The 20,216-nt window shown below is 45.1% G+C and overlaps 1 protein-coding gene across 2 annotated transcripts in view; it reads right to left on the reverse strand.

Annotated features, from left to right (window-relative positions):
- Positions 1-655: 655 nt before the first annotated feature.
- The window catches only part of LOC311148387 (tyrosine-protein kinase ABL2-like), a 38,223-nt gene continuing 18,662 nt past the window's right edge, over positions 656-20,216 (reverse strand). The window contains exons 1-10 of one of the 2 annotated variants that reach the window (XM_084185344.1): positions 11,994-12,255; positions 11,421-11,585; positions 9,810-10,105; positions 9,315-9,587; positions 8,914-8,998; positions 8,434-8,796; positions 8,182-8,334; positions 7,948-8,037; positions 7,143-7,325; positions 656-5,416 (exon numbers count right to left, since the gene is read on the reverse strand). In XM_084185344.1, the coding sequence (XP_084041470.1) occupies positions 3,654-5,416; positions 7,143-7,325; positions 7,948-8,037; positions 8,182-8,334; positions 8,434-8,796; positions 8,914-8,998; positions 9,315-9,587; positions 9,810-10,105; positions 11,421-11,585; positions 11,994-12,102 (3,480 nt within the window). In that variant the 5' untranslated portion in view covers positions 12,103-12,255 and the 3' untranslated portion in view covers positions 656-3,653. Of the gene's footprint in view, positions 5,417-7,142; positions 7,326-7,947; positions 8,038-8,181; positions 8,335-8,433; positions 8,797-8,913; positions 8,999-9,314; positions 9,588-9,809; positions 10,106-11,420; positions 11,586-11,993; positions 12,256-20,216 lie in introns of those variants that run through there. The other variant, XM_084185343.1, reaches the window with a different exon arrangement.

Genomic DNA, 20,216 nt, shown 5'->3' on the forward strand with positions numbered 1-20,216 from the left:
GTTGCTGAAATTTTTTATCAGTATCTGTTCATTATCCATGAAATATTTCCAGATTTTATTTTATTATCCAGAAGAATGCATTTGCAAAATGAGTGGGCCTAACAGAGAAAATATATACCAAATACAGTTGTATATTTGAAATATTTAATATGATTAGTATAAAGTTCATACTCACATAGTTTGCAAGTATTTAGCAAATAGTACCCCGGTTCAGCACACATCCGTTGTATGACTTTGAGTTCAATGGCCATGTTCAAATACTCAAAACAGACACCCTTCCTCCACTAAAATGATCACTGATAACCTAATACACAGTTTATTGAAGCAAAATTAAAAAGGTATGTAACGGAGGAAGGTCGCATTAAAATATTTCAGATGACAGTTCCAGGCGCAGATGCGATATAATCTAATGCCAGGGTCAGGATGTGCCTTAAATTAAGAAAGGTTTGAATCACATGCCACAAAATTATGCAACCCCTAACTGCCCCTGGGCTATAATCATGTTTCAATCAATATCATTAGTTTCCTCCCATTAATTATATTCTATTTACAGTAGTGTACTTTAAATATTGACCTTCTGAGGAATAGTAAATGCATCACAGGTCATTCAGATGTATTAATCTGATTAACACAAGGCAAGGATTGAGCTGGTGGCTTGAGGTTGCGCTCTCTTTATTTATCTTTAGAATTTTCACAAATCAAAAAGATAAATGGACCTTAGAACTGTTCAACATTATATTTATTATTTACATCAAATTTAAACATGGCTAGGGAGAACTTCACAGTTAAATAGTATTATGTGAGCTTTAAATAAAAAAGTTAATATGTTAACCTCTGCCATTTTTATCACTGTTAAATTCACATTTTCAAAATGAAGTGTATTCCATTCTCATTGCACTCATAGAACTGAAGAGGAAGTGGCCTTTGGTATATGATGCGTACATACTATTTCTTCAGCACTGTTCAGATCAAACAGAAAAGTTGCAGGATCCAAAACATGACGTACAACATAAATACAGCAACAATAAATAAAGGACAAATAGCTTCATCATCAACACAAACTGGGTAGAAATTAATTGATGCGCACTTGAACCAAAATGAACCAAAATGAAATAAATTGTTAGCAAAATTATTGCAATCATTGCAAACTAATTCTCGTAGCGTGACAAGCCTTGATCATTACACTCTTGCGCCAACAATAACAAATGAGACAATCACAAGTCTATGGGATACTCGTCTCACTTGAGCAGTTTGGCAATAAAGCATAAGAAAGAGATGTTCTAAGCATAAATAAGCAAGGGTGACAGGCAAAATAATGGAAGGCCAAATTGGTAATCAGTCATTAAGAATTTCACAGACAGCAAGTGGAGGATGCAGAGAGTTTAATAGTTCAGATCCTTAATACTACAGAGCAGCTTTGGGGAAGTGCACCAGACTCATGTTTGTGTAGTTTGTTGGAAATAAAACACTTATTTTGCAACTGTCAGAGACAGAATTATATGGGATCACAAGTATGGACCACTATCAGACCAAGAACAAGCTGTATTTGACCATCAGTCCATCTATTATAATATAGGAGACAAATTGCACATTTTATTTTCAAGTTAGACTCTTAATTTACTCCCAGTAATATAAATGTATGTTGTAGTGATATTTATACTTGGCCACAATCTCATGGCAAAATGTGTCATCTGAAAACCAAAGCACAAGATATTTACAATTACACGTCGCTGTATATCCGTTTCTTGACTTAGTAGTGCACTATACATACAATATATTTCACAAAAGGCACCATGAATCATTGGAAAAACATTGCTGTATCCAGTAGCAAGAAAATAAAAAGAAATACCTTTATATAATTTGGAACCTCACAGTGTAAAGAAACAATTGGTTTCATGACATCCTATTAGTCAAGACGACGTTTGAATGACCAGAGACACTGAAGCTCATCTGCTGGATTAGATAGGTTGTGTACCACAGAACAGACATGGAATGAACTGTGAAAAAAGATTGGATGTCAAATGGCACTACTAGAGTTTATACTAAGACGAAATGCAATATACCAATCAATGTCTACTACTTCATAGGCTTTATCCAGTGTACACCAACGGTTCCAACATCTCAAGTGGGCATTAGGAGAATTTTCAGTCGAGGGACACACCGTTATAAGCAAGCTTTTTTTGTTTTGATTGCTTGATACATTAGCCAAATTATTATAGAGAAAGGATTGCAGGCACGGGTGACACTTGCTATTTGTGCACAATACAACAAACAGGATGAAATGACTTCCAACAATATGAAATGGAAATGTTTGCGTAGAGATGATCAAAAAGCGTCTAAAAGGGATATTAGTCATCTTCACTCATTTATGTGGCCCCAAAGTGCTCATCAAAAACAGAACACTGATGTTGGTATTGAAATGACCAGAGAACTTCAACAGATTAAACACCTCATCTTCTCAAAGGAAGATGATAACAAAACTCTTACAGGTGTACGGTCCAACATTTACATGATCGAGAAAAAAAAATACATTCATTTTGCAGATGTTCAGATGGGGTTGGGGGCCTCAGTCCTGCAATAAACTTTCTACTAATGTTTATTTTCATAGTCAAATACTTATCCAAGCAAACGTGACCTTAAACCTTTTCCTGGATATGAAATTAAGCAAATATTTACATAACGTTTTAAAAATATGTCTGTGCTTTTAATAAAAAACTATAATTAATTTAAATTCAAGTTCATACATAAAGACATTCTAAAGTTAAAACCAAATAATGTACAAATAAATCACTCATTTGCTAGAGACATACCGCAGTTTGCGTTGAGATTAGTATTTTGTCAGGGAGTGGCTGTATTTGCAGATTTTCAATAATTTAAGAATCTATAGGCAGTGAGGGAAAGGGCCACAGGGAATTCAACACTGTCCAAGGACACAGAAACACTGCCCCAAACCACCTGCCCATGTGCTACCTTGCGCTCGCCTCACTCTTCTCATAAACTCCGAACATTTTAGATAAATGTGCAAGGGAATTTGGACATAAATATTAAAATACTCACATTTTCCATTCCGATTTTAAGTGAAAATATTCCAGAAATAATCAAACCAAATCAAATGGCAGAAAGTAGACCTGATTAAGTGGAACACTCATCTATTTTCCAGGTGACAATAGTTTTGAACAGTGACTTCCTGTCACAGGAACTCTTCATAGTTGCCAGGAGAATAAACCAAAGATAGTAACTCAGCCAAGAAACAAAGTGGAGAATAATTATGGCTATGATGACTATGACACATATGCAAACTGACTTTGTTCTTTACCAACACTCTGGGACTGAATACCTGGCTGATTTACTCCACATTCGGTTAAAAGAAAGGCCTTAAAACCTGGTGGAAAAGTTTGAACTTGGGGCAAAACAGTTACTTGGTGTAAATTGAACCACATCTAGTTTGGTATCAACAATGTTTATGTACAAAGGTTAGATCAGTGTTCTCCACTGGCATTTTTGAGAAAGATTCCACTGTAAACAATAAGATATCCAATTTGTAGTGATTTTCTGAGGTACTTTTGAGATTGTTCTCGGTCCCCAAAATGTTAATACAACCAGAAACATAAAAAAGGGAATACAAAGAAAAATGTTTTGACAGGGTCCGATGGCTACCTCTGAACCACATCACTGATTTCCTTGATGCAGATGTGCAAGTTGTCCAGAGCAGGGCTAGGTCCTGGGCCACTGAATGCCCCTCCGATTCCAGAGGAGGACGATGCCCGCAGCTCCTGCAGACTCAGCTCTAATTTGCCCACGGCCTCCCGGAAGGCAAACTTGTTCCGCATCTGTGGGATGCAGTCCACGTAGCCAAAGCAGTAGTCTAGCAGCTGGTGGCCAGCATCTAGGACCTGGCTGCTGGAGGAGGGCTCGGGGCTGCTGTGGAGGGCACCTCTCAGGCACTCGGCACACTCCAGCAGAGCCTCCTTACTGATCTTCTCTGGTTGAACCCGCTCAGCCTGCTGTCGAGTCCGACGCAGAGGCTTAGAGCCACCAGAGGGGGCTGTGGAAGAAGCAGTGATGGTGGCACCGTTGGCCATCTTAGTGGGGGTAGTGTTAGTGTTGTTGGCAGAGGAAAAGGAGGAGGCTGAAGGTGGTGGAGGCACTTGTGGTGGTGGCACTGATGGTCTCCCTGTTCCCACTTCCCTTGCTCGTCCCGGTCTTTTCACCCCATCACCGTTGACCTCCACAGCCCCTACGACCTGCTCCTCTCCATCCCCGCTGTAGGAGTGCCCAATGAGGCGCAGGGTTGGAGGGGGAGGGGGAGCACATTTGGGCTTGACCAGTCGTGGTCGGTCCCGGTCTGCCTGGTGCTCCGATAGCAGTTTGAAGCGGTTCCCCTGAGAGTCCATCCCTACCAGGTGCACATCGGCCGGGCTATGCTTGAGTGTGGGCGAGATCAGCACTGGAACCTTGTGGTTGTGTGGTGCCGCCGACGGGCCTGATCCCACTGTTTTGGAGGGGGACGTCCATCCCTGTCGGTCCTGTCCTCCTGCCTCCTGACCCTCCCTACACCGTAGAGCCCCCGAGTGACAATCCAAATCGGCCTCACTCCCAACCCCAGGTGCCCTCACCCCCCCAGAGCTCCCCCCCACCCCTCGGGGAAGCAGCTTGGCTTTAGGCCGGTCCCTGATCTGAGCTGTGCCCTCATCCATCTTACGGAGCAGGGTCTCAGAGGTCTGTGCTGCCCCGTTCTCAGGCTGCGAGGTGGTGGAGGCAGTGCGCTCTAGAGGAGGTTTATTGCGGTTTCTGGGTAAAGTCAGAGCCATCCTCTCCAGGTCAGGCAGCCCTGCAGTCATGGAGGAGGTAGAGTTGGACCTGGGGAATGGCTTGGTCCCCCCACCCCCCTCTTCGGTCCCAGTGGACTTGCCAGTCCGTAGCCCTAAGGTCTTTTTGATGAGGCGGGGGGTGAAGAAACCTGCCAGGCCTGCCCAGCTGCTGCTACTGCCCACCTGCGAGGGCGGGGCCCCAGATATGTGGTTGGCAGAGGACTTTTGTCCAAAAGTGGCCCCACAGCAGCGTGACTGGACGTGGTTCCCCTCTCCATGGGACGGTGAGAAGCCCAGGCCGTCAGCCTGGGGAAGGGGAGGGACACTGAAGCCAGCCGTGGGCTCATACTTCTTGTGAGGCTGGGTCTCCATCTCTCTGAACGAGCTGCTCCTCTTGGGCGGCATGGGCAGGCTCTGCTGCAGCTGGGATGAGGGAGACTTCTTCTTCATGAAGGAGCTGAAGAAGCCAGCCTTGCGGTCCCGTGTGAACGTGGTCTCCTGGGAGTCCTCCAAGAGGCTGCTGGGGGATTTGTCCCTCTGTTTCCGAGGCAGAGCAGGAGAGCTGCCTGACCGGCCATCCCCTGCCAGCAGAGTGGCTGCCAGACCTGCAGAGAACAGAGGACATTGAGTTAAACAGGTACCAGAGCTGCAGCCTCTTTTATCAACACTAATAACACCATTATTCAACGTCAATCTGCATTAGCGCAAACTGGTGAATCTCATAGGCTGGCTGCCAATTTGCTTTGACAACCGGCATATTCTCTCTCTCCAGAGCCATTCCTGTTTCAATACATTTGTGGTGCCACCTTGTACTAGGGATGTGAAGCTGCTCTATACGTTTAATTGATGAGAGCCACAGTGAGCCAGGCAGCTGAGTCAGCATGGCAGGAAGCCACCTCCCTTTTGTCACCACCACTCATGCTTCATCATCCCGACTTAACTTAGGGATGTATGTTACGCATTGTCGAGAAGGAACCTGCAATTAAGCATTTCATTGGACGGTGTATACCATGTGTATCCCAGACATACGATTAATACAATTAGAAACTACGCTGTGTTTGTTATTGTGTGTTCACTGATCAATCATACTGGTAGTGGAGAAGTATCATGGGGATGATTAAATGGTGTGAGAAAGGAGTGAGTATAAGGACTGACGGGAACATAGATTGCATTTGTTTTTTCCGCATGAACACAACATGCAATAAAAACACTTTATTGTCACTTGATTGCACATAAAACATGAAAGACAACATTTCAAAAACCATACAAAATACTCTTGTGGGTCAGCCAATTTTAATTCAGGTATTGGTACATATGCAGTCATTCTTCGTGTTTGTTAGAGTTGTATGTGTTATATGTAAGTTGTGTGTGTAGGATGCAACAAGGAGAGACAAGAGGATTAGAATTCAACATCCTCAATCATTATGTTAATACAAATGAAAGATGAGTGACAAACATGAACACAGACATGAATACAGATGAGTACAAACAGGCCTATTTACCCAGCCTTGTCTAATCATGTCAGGAAAGAAGATTTGATGGAGATTATGTGGTTTATAAAGTCATGCAGATCCTCAATGGTGAATTATATATGGGAGAGGAGTGAGAATGCCTTTCATCTAAACCCTGCATCTGGTATTTGGCCAAATGCAATGCTTTAAAAGGCCCAGTGCAGTCAAAAACATGATTTAGCTGTGTTTTATATATATTTCCACACTATGAGTTTTGAATAATACTGTGAAATTGTGAAAACGATAATGCCCTTTTAGTGTAAGAGCTCTTTGAAAAGACTGCCTGAAATCTCAGCCTGTTTTAGTGGATGGAGTTTTGGCCTGCCTGGTTAATAGACCAATGAGACTTCCAAACCTCTCTGAAAATAACAACTAGTTTTCCCCTCCCCACTAAGACCACTCCCAGACAATCCTAGCAAAATTGCTGCTTGAGAAATAGTTATTTGCCAAGAAGCTATTTTTGTATCCCTTTGACAAATTTTTTCAGGTAAGGTACTTAATTGTTACCCAGAAATGATTTGATATTGCGATAAAAACGGCTGCATTGGACCTTTAAGTGTTGTGGTTGGATATGGCAACAGTCTCCACTGCATATTATCAATGAGGCTAGATAAGTGACATTACAGTAACTCTTTATAAATTATGAGGAAAGCTCTATATATGATGCTAAAGGAGCTGTGTTGTGATTGTGTAAGGACACTGAGATAAGATAGTGGTGCGTTTAAGGGATGGGTAAGGTGATCCAGTGATGTTCAGTCTGCCAGGTACACAGCAGCCATTCTCCTCAGCCTGCGGGCATGGCGGCGGGCAAGGCGGGTACCTGAGGGGCCGTGTGTGCTGGGCTCCTGTCTGCCATCCAGACCCCCCTCGATGTTCTCCTTGTTCTCCGCGTGCATCTTGAGTGTGCGCGACTTGGAGGGCAGCAGCGGCATGTCGTGGCTGAAGGGGTGCGGTGACGGACCGTGGCCAGAAGCGGCAGTTTTACACAGCTCCTCTGCTACCTCTGCAGAGAGAGGGAGCCATGGGAGAGGAAAGGAATGCTTAATTACGTGGACATTTACATTAGACCGTTATACACATAGAAATAGTAGTACTTCATTAACTGGAATAAATGCAGAAACCAATGCTTAGAGTTTATAGTGCTTATCTGAAAGCCCTGCAGTATCCCTGTATTCCCCACACCTCAGTTCAGCCTGCCCTTTCTACATTTTATTTTATTTATTTTTTTGTCATTTAGCAGATGCTCTTATCCAGAGTGAGTGCATATATATATATATTTTTTTCATACTGGCCCCCCGTGGGAATCGAACCCACAACCCTGGCGATGCAAGCACCATGCTCTACCAACTGAGCTACACAGGGCCCTTTCCTCACTCTAATATCATCCTCCGTCTCTCCCTGAGGCACCAGGCATGCTGTACCACTATGAAAAGGCCCTACAGAGATGTTTACGCACCATTAAGAGCCATTCCCCCTAATATCCACAAATGTGTGCTCTTTAGTGCCAAAACTGACAGGAATGAATGGAGTCAGGCAGCAGAGCGAAATGCCTCCAAGAGGGGGAAGTGTATCCGACCATGTTTAAGCCTTAAGGGTAGTAATGTGACTGTATGTCGTACAAGTACCTTCGGAGATGCTAGAATCGTGGAACATTGTCTCAAAGGCCTGGTGGGTCTCTGCAAATGAGGGTCGGTCCAACGGGCTCCATTGCCAGCCTGATAGCAAACCAAAATAAAGGTCATGTTATTTCTTACTCCATGGACAATTTAGGTTACATAGCTATAAGTGAATGGATGATAGTGTGAGGGACTGTGTGTTGGTGGTACAGTGTGTGGACTGAGTGCAGTGCCCATACTCACAGGCCCTCATCAGCTCGTGGACCTTAGGTGGACAGCCCTCTGGCTGCTCCATGCGGTAGCCCTTCTCCAGCAGGTCGTATACCTGAGACAGGTCAATACCTGGGTACGGAGACATACCGTACGTCGCTATCTCCCACAGCAGCACACCGAAAGCTGAGGGACGAGAGACCGTCATAGGATGAGAAACACGCTCACACTGATGTTGACTGATTTAGTACATGTGAAGTGCTTGAAAATCTGGTTCTAACTCACCCCACACATCAGACTTGATAGAGAAGGTGTTGTAGGCCAGGCTTTCCGGGGCGGTCCACTTGATGGGAAACTTGGCTCCGGCATGGGCTGTGTACGTGTCCCCAGTCATCAGCCTGCTCAGCCCAAAGTCAGCCACCTTCACCACGCTGTTCTCTCCCACCAGACAGTTCCTGGCCGCCAGGTCCCGGTGGATGAAGTTCTTCTTCTCCAGGTACTCCATGGCGGAGGAGATCTGCGTGGCCATGTAGAGCAGCACCACAGCGTTCACCTCCTCCCGGTCACACTCCCTCAGGTAGTCCAGCAGGTTGCCGTGGGGCATGTACTCTGTCACGATGTAGAAGGGAGGCTCCAACGTACACACACCTGGACAGAGGCAAGCCAACAGAGGTTAGACTCAGGCCTCAGAGCCTGGAAACCCAACAGCCGGTAGAAATGCCATGTGCTGTTAGTAAGTGGAGCTGTATTGTGAGCAGCACTGACCTAGCAGCTGCACCAGGTTGGGATGTTTCACCTCCTTCATGACTGCTGCCTCTTTCAGGAACTCCTCCACCTCCATAGTGTCCTCCTGGAAGTCAAACAAGCAGAAAGGTCAATATTCACTGGATTTATTCAATATCTTCGTACCAGGATACCAAGGTGAACAAAACAAGTTAAACTGTGATTGAACATATCTCCAGTCTGGCAGTAGTCGTTGCCTCCATCGAGTTTCATGTTGATGTAATACAACATTCAACCAGCAGGTGGTGACCAACCACCACTAAATACCACACCTCCTTCATATTACATGATCCCATAGATGATTTTACAAAATAGAGACACTAGATGGAGAGATCTTACAGGCGACATCCAAATCACACCACCAATCTATAGAACAGACTAACCTTCAGTGTTTTAACTGCGACGGTGAGGTTGTATTTCTTCCAGACTCCCACGTACACCTCTCCGTACTGCCCCCCACCCAGCTTGTGCTTCATGGTGATGTCGGTGCGCTCCATCTCCCACTTGTCGTGGATGGGTGACACACCATAGACTGTGGGCTTGTTGCACTTGGGTGCCGGGTAGTGGAGTGTGGTGACCAGGCCGTCGGCCACGGTGGAGTGGTGGTGGACCAACTCGGCCAGGGTGCTGAAGCGGCTCTCTGCCGTGACGTACACCTTGGGACAGACACAGGGTTATGGTTATTCATGTGTACGACAGACAGAGACAGCAGCACCATGGGGAGGAACCAGAGACGGCCAAAAAAGACAGAGCAGAGACATTAGCAGGGACAAAGCAGTTTCACAACAAAAGTGAAGAGATGGAAGACGAGAGGACAGAGAGAGAAGTTAAAGAGAGAAGAGAGACAGACCATCTGTAGGTCCCAGACCCCTAGCTACCTTGCCCTCTGAAGCAGTGTTGATGCGGTAATGGTAGACGCGTCCCTCATAGCGCAGGGAGATGGACAGCTGTCCTGGGCTGCTCTCGCTCTCCCGGACCAGGAAGCTGCCGTTGATGAGGCTGCTGAGCAGGTACTCTGCTGCACTGCGCGACACAGGCCCGTGGTACCAGCTGTGCTTCTCCAGGCTGTTGACGGGCGTAATGTAGTTGCTTGGCACCCAGCCCTGGCCGTTCTTCGAGCGCACCTCGCTCCACTCCCCATTCTGGTTGTAACCGAGCACCCTTAGCTTCTCACCTGGGCAGAGAGGGACAGGGAGAGAGTCAGGTAAAAGGACATCTTTAAACATTCAGAGCCACTTCAGGACATTAGCACCGATTGAAGCTTGACGCTTTTGACTCCTCCATAGGCTTTAAATAGCCCCCATTGATGCATCATTTACTGCGGTGCCAAAAGGTAGGGCAGGGCATGTAGTGACCTGGTCTGCTGCATTGTTTGCCTCCTATGAGGTCAGCAGTGGAGACTGGAGGAGTGCCTCTTGCATAGAGACAGAGAGACTGCAGTACTGTACTGTATAGGAGCTGTGTGGCTGTGGAACTGAAACACTCCCTGGCTGTCCGGAAGCTCCCTGTAGCCATTCAAAGTTGCTCCCAATGAAAGGATAATGACATTCAGATGTTATGGTACAGCTTGGAGAGGGGACTGCGCCAAGCTTTCTTCCACTTATCCTCTCTTCTCACTGTCCCCCTCTCGCGCTCTCTCTCATCCTCCTACTCGTTCGCCCTCTGTACATCACAGGCTAAGCCGAGCGAGCTGCAGACTCAATACCCTCTGGTGCCACAGAGGCCATAGATATTGACACTGGACAGCCACGGAGGCAGAAAAACAACATTGGGCCAGCCAAACCAGTCACACTACACAGTTTCCTCTGCGACACACCGTGGTCAGCCAGAGAGCTGGCTCCGGGTGGAAACAGTGAATGTCAGGCGGCCGGTGGCGGACATTACTGGTCTGAGGCATGGCATTGATCTGAGACCGTGATTAAGTCCCTCTGATCACCCACTGCTGGGTTTATCCACCTGTTATTATTACAGTTGAAAGGATTCCACATTAAATGTGCATTAGAGCCAAACAAGGGTGTGGGAGGGCTGGCCTGCCTGCCTCTCCATTGGGCACTCAGTGACTCACAGTCTAAGCATTAGCCTCATCTCAGGCAGCAGCCATGGGGCGACTTGTGGAGGCAGGCATCGGCTTATTAAGATATTGCTTTAATGCTTTTATATCAGTTAATTTAACGCTCTCACACAAATATTATTTTAAGCTTGTTACCCAGTTTGATCCGCAGGGACACGGATTAAATACAAAGAGAAAGTAGAACAAAGGAATTGGAATAAACAAAAATATAGTTCACTGGATGGTACAATGGTACCATACTTTGAGGAAATCTCTAGAGTAAAAACTGCCCTCCCCTGCAGAATGTAGGGGCCCCATACCTCTGGGAGCGAGTCATCTTTCGATAAAGGAGTGGTTTGTGATGATGCAGGATGAGGAAATGAAACCAGGGTATCTGTTTGGAAAGCCTATTGATAAAAAGCTCTTTCAGAGTACATACCTTTCGTGATGCTCAGCGTGTTGTCGCCACTGGCAACAAAGTCATAAAGTGCAACAAAGAGGTTGGGATCGCTCTCGGCAGCACCCAGCAGGTTCTCCTTGGAGCTCCAGCGTACCGCCTCCGTCAATGCTGCAGAGTCCAGGCCGAAGGGCCGGTGGAGGGCCTCTGGAGAGAGGGAGAGAGGACAGGGAGGGATGGATAAAGAAAGTGGTTGGTGAGTGGATCAGAGAAGTCAAGCTGCCTAAAAACTCTGGAAATCTCACCTCAACATATATCAACCACATGATTAAACAGTGCCACAGGTATGCCTAACAAAGCACATACGCACACAAATTTACAAAACAAATGCAGTCTGTCTTTTAGAGAACCCAAAACCAGCATCCCTTTCCTATCGCCCACTTATGTTTTGCCACAATCAGTTCTTCTGTTCCTTTAACAATCGGCTCAAATCAAATTTGAAATAAGACTACCATTTACCAGTGCCAACATAATATCAGTAGCTGTCCAATGAATAGGCAGCCTGAGTCTACCCAAATAGACAGACAGAAAGAACCCGGTTGAAGGAGTAGCTACCTGAGAGTCTAGGCCCGTCCACATCCTTTGCCCCAGTATAGGGCCGGCCGGTCAGCCTAACCCACTCTTCCTCAAAACTGCTGCTGGGTTGAAGGGTCCTCAAATACATACTCTGCCTGTCCACTCTGCTCACTTCACTTTCTACGCACACTAATCTGAGATGTGAGGACTAGATCCTACATTAAGTTTCTACTTGGCTTCTCTCTCTCTCCCCACCCCCCCCGCCTGTATATAAAGAGTGTAGGAGCTGCGGGGAGGGGCTACGTCTGTCGGCGTGTTCGGAAAGTTACTGCGGGCCTCCACGCCCACACAACATGCCTGAGCCTCACTCACAAGGCTCCTCAACAGCTGCCAACAACCTCTACATCATGCCTGGGCAGCTGCTGAATGGGGCTTACTGACTGCCAGGAAGAGAGGGATATGAGTGAAATAAAGACAGTGAAGGAGAGGGGAGAGGATGAAAGAAGCCTTTAAAAAAGAAAGTTGAGAGTGGGCATGGTGAGAGCAATCTATTGGCGGAAGATCATTTTTCTCCTTAGATGAAAAAGCAAACATCAACTCATTCATGTAGCCTATAAAACAAAAGAATGACTGGCTGGCTACACCCAAGTCATACATTTACAGTAAGTGACTGGAAGCATCAGAAGTCTGTGGTGGTCAGTAGCTAAATGGTTACCAGTAAATAATTTACTGAAAGGCATCATTACTTCCTATTACACTTCCTTTTAACCATGATGTTCTACACAGACATAAAAAAACAATAGGGTCCGATAAGTCAGGATACACACTGTGCAAGATTGAGTTGAATTCCAGCTTGGCCTCAACAACTATGAAGTCATGCATCTGAACCAAATAGTTGAAAAACAGCCCAGATCTCCAAATCCAGCCTAATGATGGAACGTGTGAAATGGGGAGTAAAACAGGAAACACACTGAACTAAAGTATGCAGTGCGCCATTCTAAAACACAAACTACTCAAGTATGCAGTGCTCCATTCAAAATATTCAGCAAGCAAACTCTGTCAATACACAGTACACCACATGGAAGCAGTATAGTAAATCTGTCAAGACATCTCCTGAGGACTAAAGTGGCCAAGACGTCAGGTGTGACCCTGCCCCGTCTACACGTAATGTTCTCCCACCTTTGTTCCCCACAAGCATATGCTGCAGGTCGGTCGCCGTCAACTGGCTCAGCCACAGTTCCCAGTACATCTTCCACTTTGTTCCCAGTCAGCCAGGGCACTCCCAGTACCACAGACAGACAGACGTCTGACCAGTTCCCTCTCTCTAAACTTCTCCACAGAGGCAGTGAATGAGGGAGTCACTGAGACCCCCCACACGTTTTATTTATTCACCCTGAGTGACTTAGGGCGTCTGAAGCACTACTAATAGGTTCCCGCTGGGCTGGGTTTGCTTTTCAACCCAGAGGCTTCCACTCTCAGCTTTTGATGTGGCTTTCAGAAGTCAAACTTTCCAAGGCCGGTCCAGGGAAGTAAATCCATGATCATGGTTCTCCGTGGCGAAAGACCACTGTGGGAGAGAGAGGGGGGTTTGCTGTGTGTGTCAGACAGAGGAAAGCTGAGCTCACTGGGGAGGTGAGTTGTGGTGGAGGCCCCTTTAGGAACAGAACAGAGCGTGGGGTAGGGTAGGGGCAGTCTTGAGGTCCACAGCAGATAGACGTTCTAGTGGTCCTATGGGAGAGGGCCCCAGTGCCACGTGCTGAGACCCACTCATAGCCTCTAGGGAGAGGCTGAACAGACTGAGGAGGAGGAGGGATGGAGGGAGGGCAAGAGGGCACTGCTACAAGGCCTAGATTGCCTCATGTCAGAACAACACTGCTGCAGCATATCACACTTTCATCATACACTACAGAGTGCAGGCCGCAATACTTTTATACATAGTCACCTTCAAGCCTCTTTCCTACTGAGAGCTGAAGAACATTTGAAATTCAACTTATGAAGTGTTAAATAGTTGCCGTCAGATAATGGCCACATTTCTATGTATTAATTCAATTTCAGTCCATTTTCTATATCATCTAAGGATAAGATTGATTGATCCAAACTCATTCACAGATCATTGAATAAACTCATTCAACACAATCATAGAAAATAAATAGCTGATCTGAAATATGAACCACTAACCAACAACAACCACTGTCTGGCAAAGCATAAGCCTCAGGCCTCATTTTACAACTACTGACTATTCCTCAGTGAGGCTGTGGACATCTTCAGATTGATCCACACCAGTTGGCATGTCATGCATGAGGTACGTCGTGTGCCTGTCAGAGTGCCAGTATGGGTGTGTGCCTTTGGTGCGGAGGGTGGCTGAGGACTGGGGGCAGGGACTCGGGGAGTTGGCCATGACAGCCCCAGACAGCTGAGACAGTGTTGCCCCTCCAGCCCTGCTTCAGCTCAATGGGCATATTGAGAAAGACTGACTCCCTCTGGACAACCTACCCCGCCCCAGCCGCTCCCACAGCTGTTAGTAAGGTCTGTCCAGGCATGTGGCAGCTGAACCAGCCACCTTTGCACCCTCCCAATCCCTGTACAGGACCACATGTGAATCATTTCACAGTGCCCTGTCACACTACCTAGTCTAATACAAAACATTACCAGGCCTCAGTCAGTGTAATACAGTTAGCCTATTACAACGACTGACACCACCTAAACCACATGCAATATTATGCAGCACAACCCTCCGCTGGCCTGGGAATATTTTATTGCCCCATTGCAAAACAAAGCAACATCATGGCCATAAATACCTCCTGAATGATCACAGCTTTCAGAGAGAGAGCTGGACGATATGTTAACAATAAGTTAAGACAATGTCACTGATGGAGGTACACAACACACCACAAGACAAATTAATGAGATGAACACACAGACAGACAGACAGGCTTTTAGCCAGAGGAACAGTTGGTCAGAACAGGCTGACAAACCTTTAGCTGAACAGACATGGACTGCAGTGGACACTGCCACTTCAACTCAAATCTGTAGAGGGCAGTGGTACAGACGGAGATCCCCATGAAGTAGTCTAGTGGAGAGGCTGAGTGGCAGAGTTGGCAGCAGCCATCTGTTGTTGTTAATGAGGAGAGGACACACAATGTCACCATTCACATCAAATCACAAGTGTGGGGAGTCCATCTCTAGCGGTTTGTTCGATTAGGAAAAGTGGATCATCCTTAAATGTATTACCTCTCCAGGCAAAGTGAGCATTAGACTGTTTTCACATTGACGATAGCAAATTGATATTTTCGAGAGACCATACTGTTGTGTAAACTTGATAAATTATCACATCTGGAGCACTAACTCAGACACTCACCCGTCTCGTTGAGCTCAACACTACTACGGTATAAATGGTAATAGCAGAGCATTGTTTTTGAAAACGGCTAAAATGTATCAATATTCTCCTTATATTTTAGACTTGTTTTTATTGATTTAACCTGAAATTGCAGCAACAGCCGGTTACATTCTGAAATTGTGACAGTAGCTGCCGCCTGCCGGCTGCACTGAGCCACATAAAACTATGGAAACCCATTCCTGTCACCATATGTTTTAAAATAAAAAATAGAAAGGTCGATAGGCCTACTATCTCAAATTGAGATATGCAAATACATTTTTAGATGTGTAAGTCAAACTACGCAAGTCAAAATGTTGAGATAGTTGATCATACAAATAGAATGAATGGTGGGAGGAAATTGTTTTCCTGGCTAACCTAACCAGGTAAAACTCCTGGTATGACATAGTAATAAATTAGCTGGGAAATGTTTTTTGAGATGGGCTGTGAATGTGACCAGATCTTTCCTGAATCAGGTCATTTGTATTTTGTTGTTTTAACTCCTGGTCCTAGGAAGGATGAAAACGAAATCCTGTCAAAGAAGTCACAAGGTGAATCAGTCTAAACAACAGTACTTTGTCCCTCTTTTCAACGCTTTTGGGTCAAATGCCAGCTCGCCACACGTTTGCTGACGGCCCTACTGTGCTGATCTCAGCAAGGTGGATAGATGGAAATCGCCACACAATGCTACAAATGAAGAAACATAACCGATTCAATGCATTTGGCAAGTATTCAGACCCCTTGACTTTTTCCACATTTTGTTACATTAGCCTTATTCTAAAATTGATTAAACCCCCCCCCCCCCTCAATCTACACACAATACCCCATAATGACAAAGCAAAAACAGGTTTAGAAATGTTTGCTAATGTATAATTTTTTTTTAACAATTAAATATCACATAAGTATTCAGACCCTTTACTCAGTACTTTGTTGAAGCACCTTTGGCAGCGATTACAGCATTGAGTCTTCTTGGGGATGACGCTAAAAGCTTTGCACATCTGTATTTGGGGAGTTTCTCCCATTCTTCTCTGCAGTTCTTGCTCAAGCTCTGTCAGGTTGGAAGGGGATTGTTGCTGCACAGGTCAGGTCTCTCCAGAGATGTTCGATCGGGTTCAAGTCCGAGCTCTGGCTGGGCCACTCAAGGACATTCAGAGACTTGTCCCGAAGCTACTCCTGCGTTGTCTTGGCTGTGTGTTTAGGGTTGTTGTCCTGTTGGAAGGTGAACCTTCACCCCAGTCTGAGGTCCTGAGCCCTCTGGAGCGGGTTTTCATCAAGGATCTTTCTGTACTTTGCTCCGTTCATCTTTTCCTCAATTCTGTCTAGTCTCCCAGTCCCTGCCACTGAAAAACATCCCCACAGCATGATGCTGCCACCACCATGCTTCACTGTAGGGATGGTGCCAGGTTTCCTCCAGACGTCACACTTGGCATTCAGGCCAAAGAGTTCAATCTTGGTTTCATCAGACCAGAAAATCTTGTTTCTCATGGTCTGAGAGTCCTTTAGGTGCCTTTTGGCAAAACCCAAGCGGGCTGTCATGTGCCTTTTACTGAGGAGTGGATTCTGTCTGGCCACTCTACCAAAAAGGCCTGATTGGTGGAATGCTGCAGAGATGGTTGTCCTTCTGGAAGATTCTCCCATTTCCACAGAGGAACTCTGGAGCTCTGTCAGAGTGACCATCGGGTTCTTGGTCACTTCTCTGACCAAATTGCTCAGTTTGGCCGGGCAGCCAGCTCTAGGAAGAGTATTGGTGGTACCAAGCTTCTTCCATTTAACCTCTTAAGGATCGGACCCTGTTTTTCAATTTTCGCCTAAAATGACATACCCAAATCTAACTGCCTGTAGCTCAGGACCTGAATCAAGGATGTGCATATTCTTGATACCATTTGAAAGGAAACATTAAGTTTGTGGAAATGTGAAATTAATGTAGGAGAATATAACACATCATCTTTGAAATGCTAGAGAAAGGCCACAATATAATATTGCAGTTTAGGCTCAATTTAGATTTTGGCCACTAAATGGCAGCAGTGTGTGAGCAAAGTTTCAGATTGATCCAGTGAAGCATTGCAATACTGGACTATTTTGTATTAAGTCTGCCCAAATTGGTCAATTTATACGTTTTCAAGTACATAACTATAGAGAACATACAAAAATGATATGGTAATACAAAATGTAAGTTTACACACTCCCAGGAATGTCATACATGATGGATCATTAGCTTATACACTAACTTTCACACATCTAGATGGCTGGGCGGGGTGGGTGTGGAGCCAGAGACAGCAGGGGTTCAAACTGTACCCAGTTCCTACATTTGAATATAAAAATTGATTTTATCAAACAAAACTATGCTACATTTTATCTCTGGGACCCTTAGGATGAAAAATCAGAGCAAGATTACTGAATGTAAGTACATTATTTATCTTCAGAGGTTAATGTATCAAACCAGTTGCCGTGATAAGTTTTGTTGTTGTGCACTCTCCTCAAACAATAGCATGGTCTTTTTTCACTGTAATAGCTACTGTAAATTGGACAGTGCAGTTAGATTAAAAATAATTTAAAGCTTTCTGCCCAATGTCTACGTCCTGGAAAGTTTGCTGTTACTTACAACAGTCATGCTAATCACATTTGCGCACATTAGCTCAACCATCCCGTATACGGGACACCGATCCTGTAGAGGTTAAGAATGATGGAGGCCACTATGTACTTGGGGACCTTCAATGATGCAGTCATTTTTTGGTACCCCCCCAGCGGCAGGGTCTGGGAGACTAGTCAGGATAGAGGGAAAGATGAACGGAGCAAAGTACAGAGAGATCCTTGATGAACACCTGCTCCAGAGCGCTCAGGACCGCAGACTGGGGTGAAGGTTCACCTTCCACCAGGCCAACGACCCTAAGCACATAGCCAAGACAACGCAGGAGTGGCTTCGGGACAAGTCTCTGAATGTCCTTGAGTGGCCCAGCCAGAGCCAGGACTTGAACCCCATCGAACATCTCTGGAGAGACCTGAAAATAGCTGTGTAGCGACGCTCCCCATCCAACCTGACAGAGCTTGAGAGGATCTGCAGAGAAGAATTGGAGAAACTCCCCATATACAGGTGTGCCAAGCTTGTAGCGTCATACCCAAGAAGTCGAGGCTGTAATCGCTGCCAAAGGTGCTTCAACAAAGTACTGAGTAAAGGTTGTGAATACCTATGTAAATCTGATATAAAAATTGTTACAAAAATAACATTTACTAAAAATTCTAAAAACCTGTTTTTGCTTTGCCATTATGGGGTATTGTGTGTAGATTGCTGAGAAGAAAAAAACAATTTACTCAATTTTAGAATAGGGCTGTAACGTAACAATGTGTAAAAAGTCAAGGGGTCTGAAAACGTTCTGAATGCACTGTATGTATGCTCTATATGCATTTTATTTTTGGGTGGTGGGAATGGGTTTCCATATAAAACATCTCAACTTCTCAACTCCCTGGTGAATTACACCCACGTTTACATTCGCAATTTTCTTTTACCACATGCAGTCTAATGATTTGCATGATATTAATAAAAGAAGCATGGTTTGTTGTAAGGTAGGCCTACTGTACTTTTATATTCGTATTAGCTGGGTAATCATTCATTTTTTATACATTTTACATTTTAGTCATTTAGCAGACGCTCTTATCCAGAGCGACTTACAGTTAGTGAGTGCATACATTTTTTATACTGGCCCCCCGTGGGAATCGAACCCACAACCATGGTGTTGCAAACGCCATGCTCTAAACTGAGCTACACGGGGCCCTGATAGGCTCACATTACTTGATGACATGTTGTTAGCAGTAACTGTGTTATTGTCTTGAAGCTAAAATGGAATGAGTGTGCAGACGAGAATATAATCCCGTTGTCTGGACATGCTTGTGAATTGTTGCGTTATTCAAGACTGTAATATGGTTTTGTTGAAATAATTAAGAGTGTAGTAGGCCTAATATAGTTAGCAATGCTTAGCCTCCTGGCTTGTGGCTACTGTGACATTTATAGTACTTTTGAGCTGTGAAACAAGAACGTCAACTGAACCCTCTTGGCTCGTGACATTCCCGTCGCTAATATGAACTGAAAAGTGAATGTACATATTATGTAAATTTAAATTTCGTCACGATAACTCTATTCAGTGAGAATAAGCCTTTAGTATCAACTTGAAAAGTCTTCAGTGTAATCTGATTTCAACACAGCAGGGGCTAATAATATTCTTCCAGACAGTTGAGTCACTATGTTCGACAGCACTGCCAAAAAGCATGGGGCGACATACAAGTACAGAACAACACACACAACCCAATAAGCGAGAGACAATTCTAACATGGCTTGACATTAACTTTTTTAGCCACTTGTCCTTCGCTCAAGTCACTTGTCCAAAAATACAAAATTGTCTAACAACATGGGCCAAAAAGGTGGCTGGTATTGACAATGGAAGGCTGTTGGTCTCTGATCCCATGCATTATATCTCCTGCCATTGTGGCCTTGACTAAGGCACTTAACCCTCCACAAAGTAAAATACTGCTCTGATAGGCTACTGTATAAAACACATGTCGTCTGTCAACCCTCCATCTGGAAAGTTCATGGGTGTGCAGGCCGTTTATCCAAACCTGCTCAAACACAGGCAGCTTATCAAGGTCCTGTTAAGCAGCTGATTTTTTTTCTACAATGTGGTGTGTTTGAGTAGGGCTGGAGCAAAGGCCTGCCCACCCAGTAGCTCTCCTGGACTCTCCTGGAGGAGGGTTGGCCACCCTGCAACATTACAATTACAACCAAATACTTTTTATGTCTTTATAAAATAATTCCCTCATTAAATGAACCACGGCCCAAATGGCTAAGGTGGGTGAGGTAACCAACTAAGATGTTTATCTATTTGTAAGATAAAATATTC

This window comes from Coregonus lavaretus, assembly GCF_964263955.1.
Source record: "Coregonus lavaretus genome assembly, chromosome: 21".
NCBI lineage: Eukaryota > Metazoa > Chordata > Actinopteri > Salmoniformes > Salmonidae > Coregonus > Coregonus lavaretus.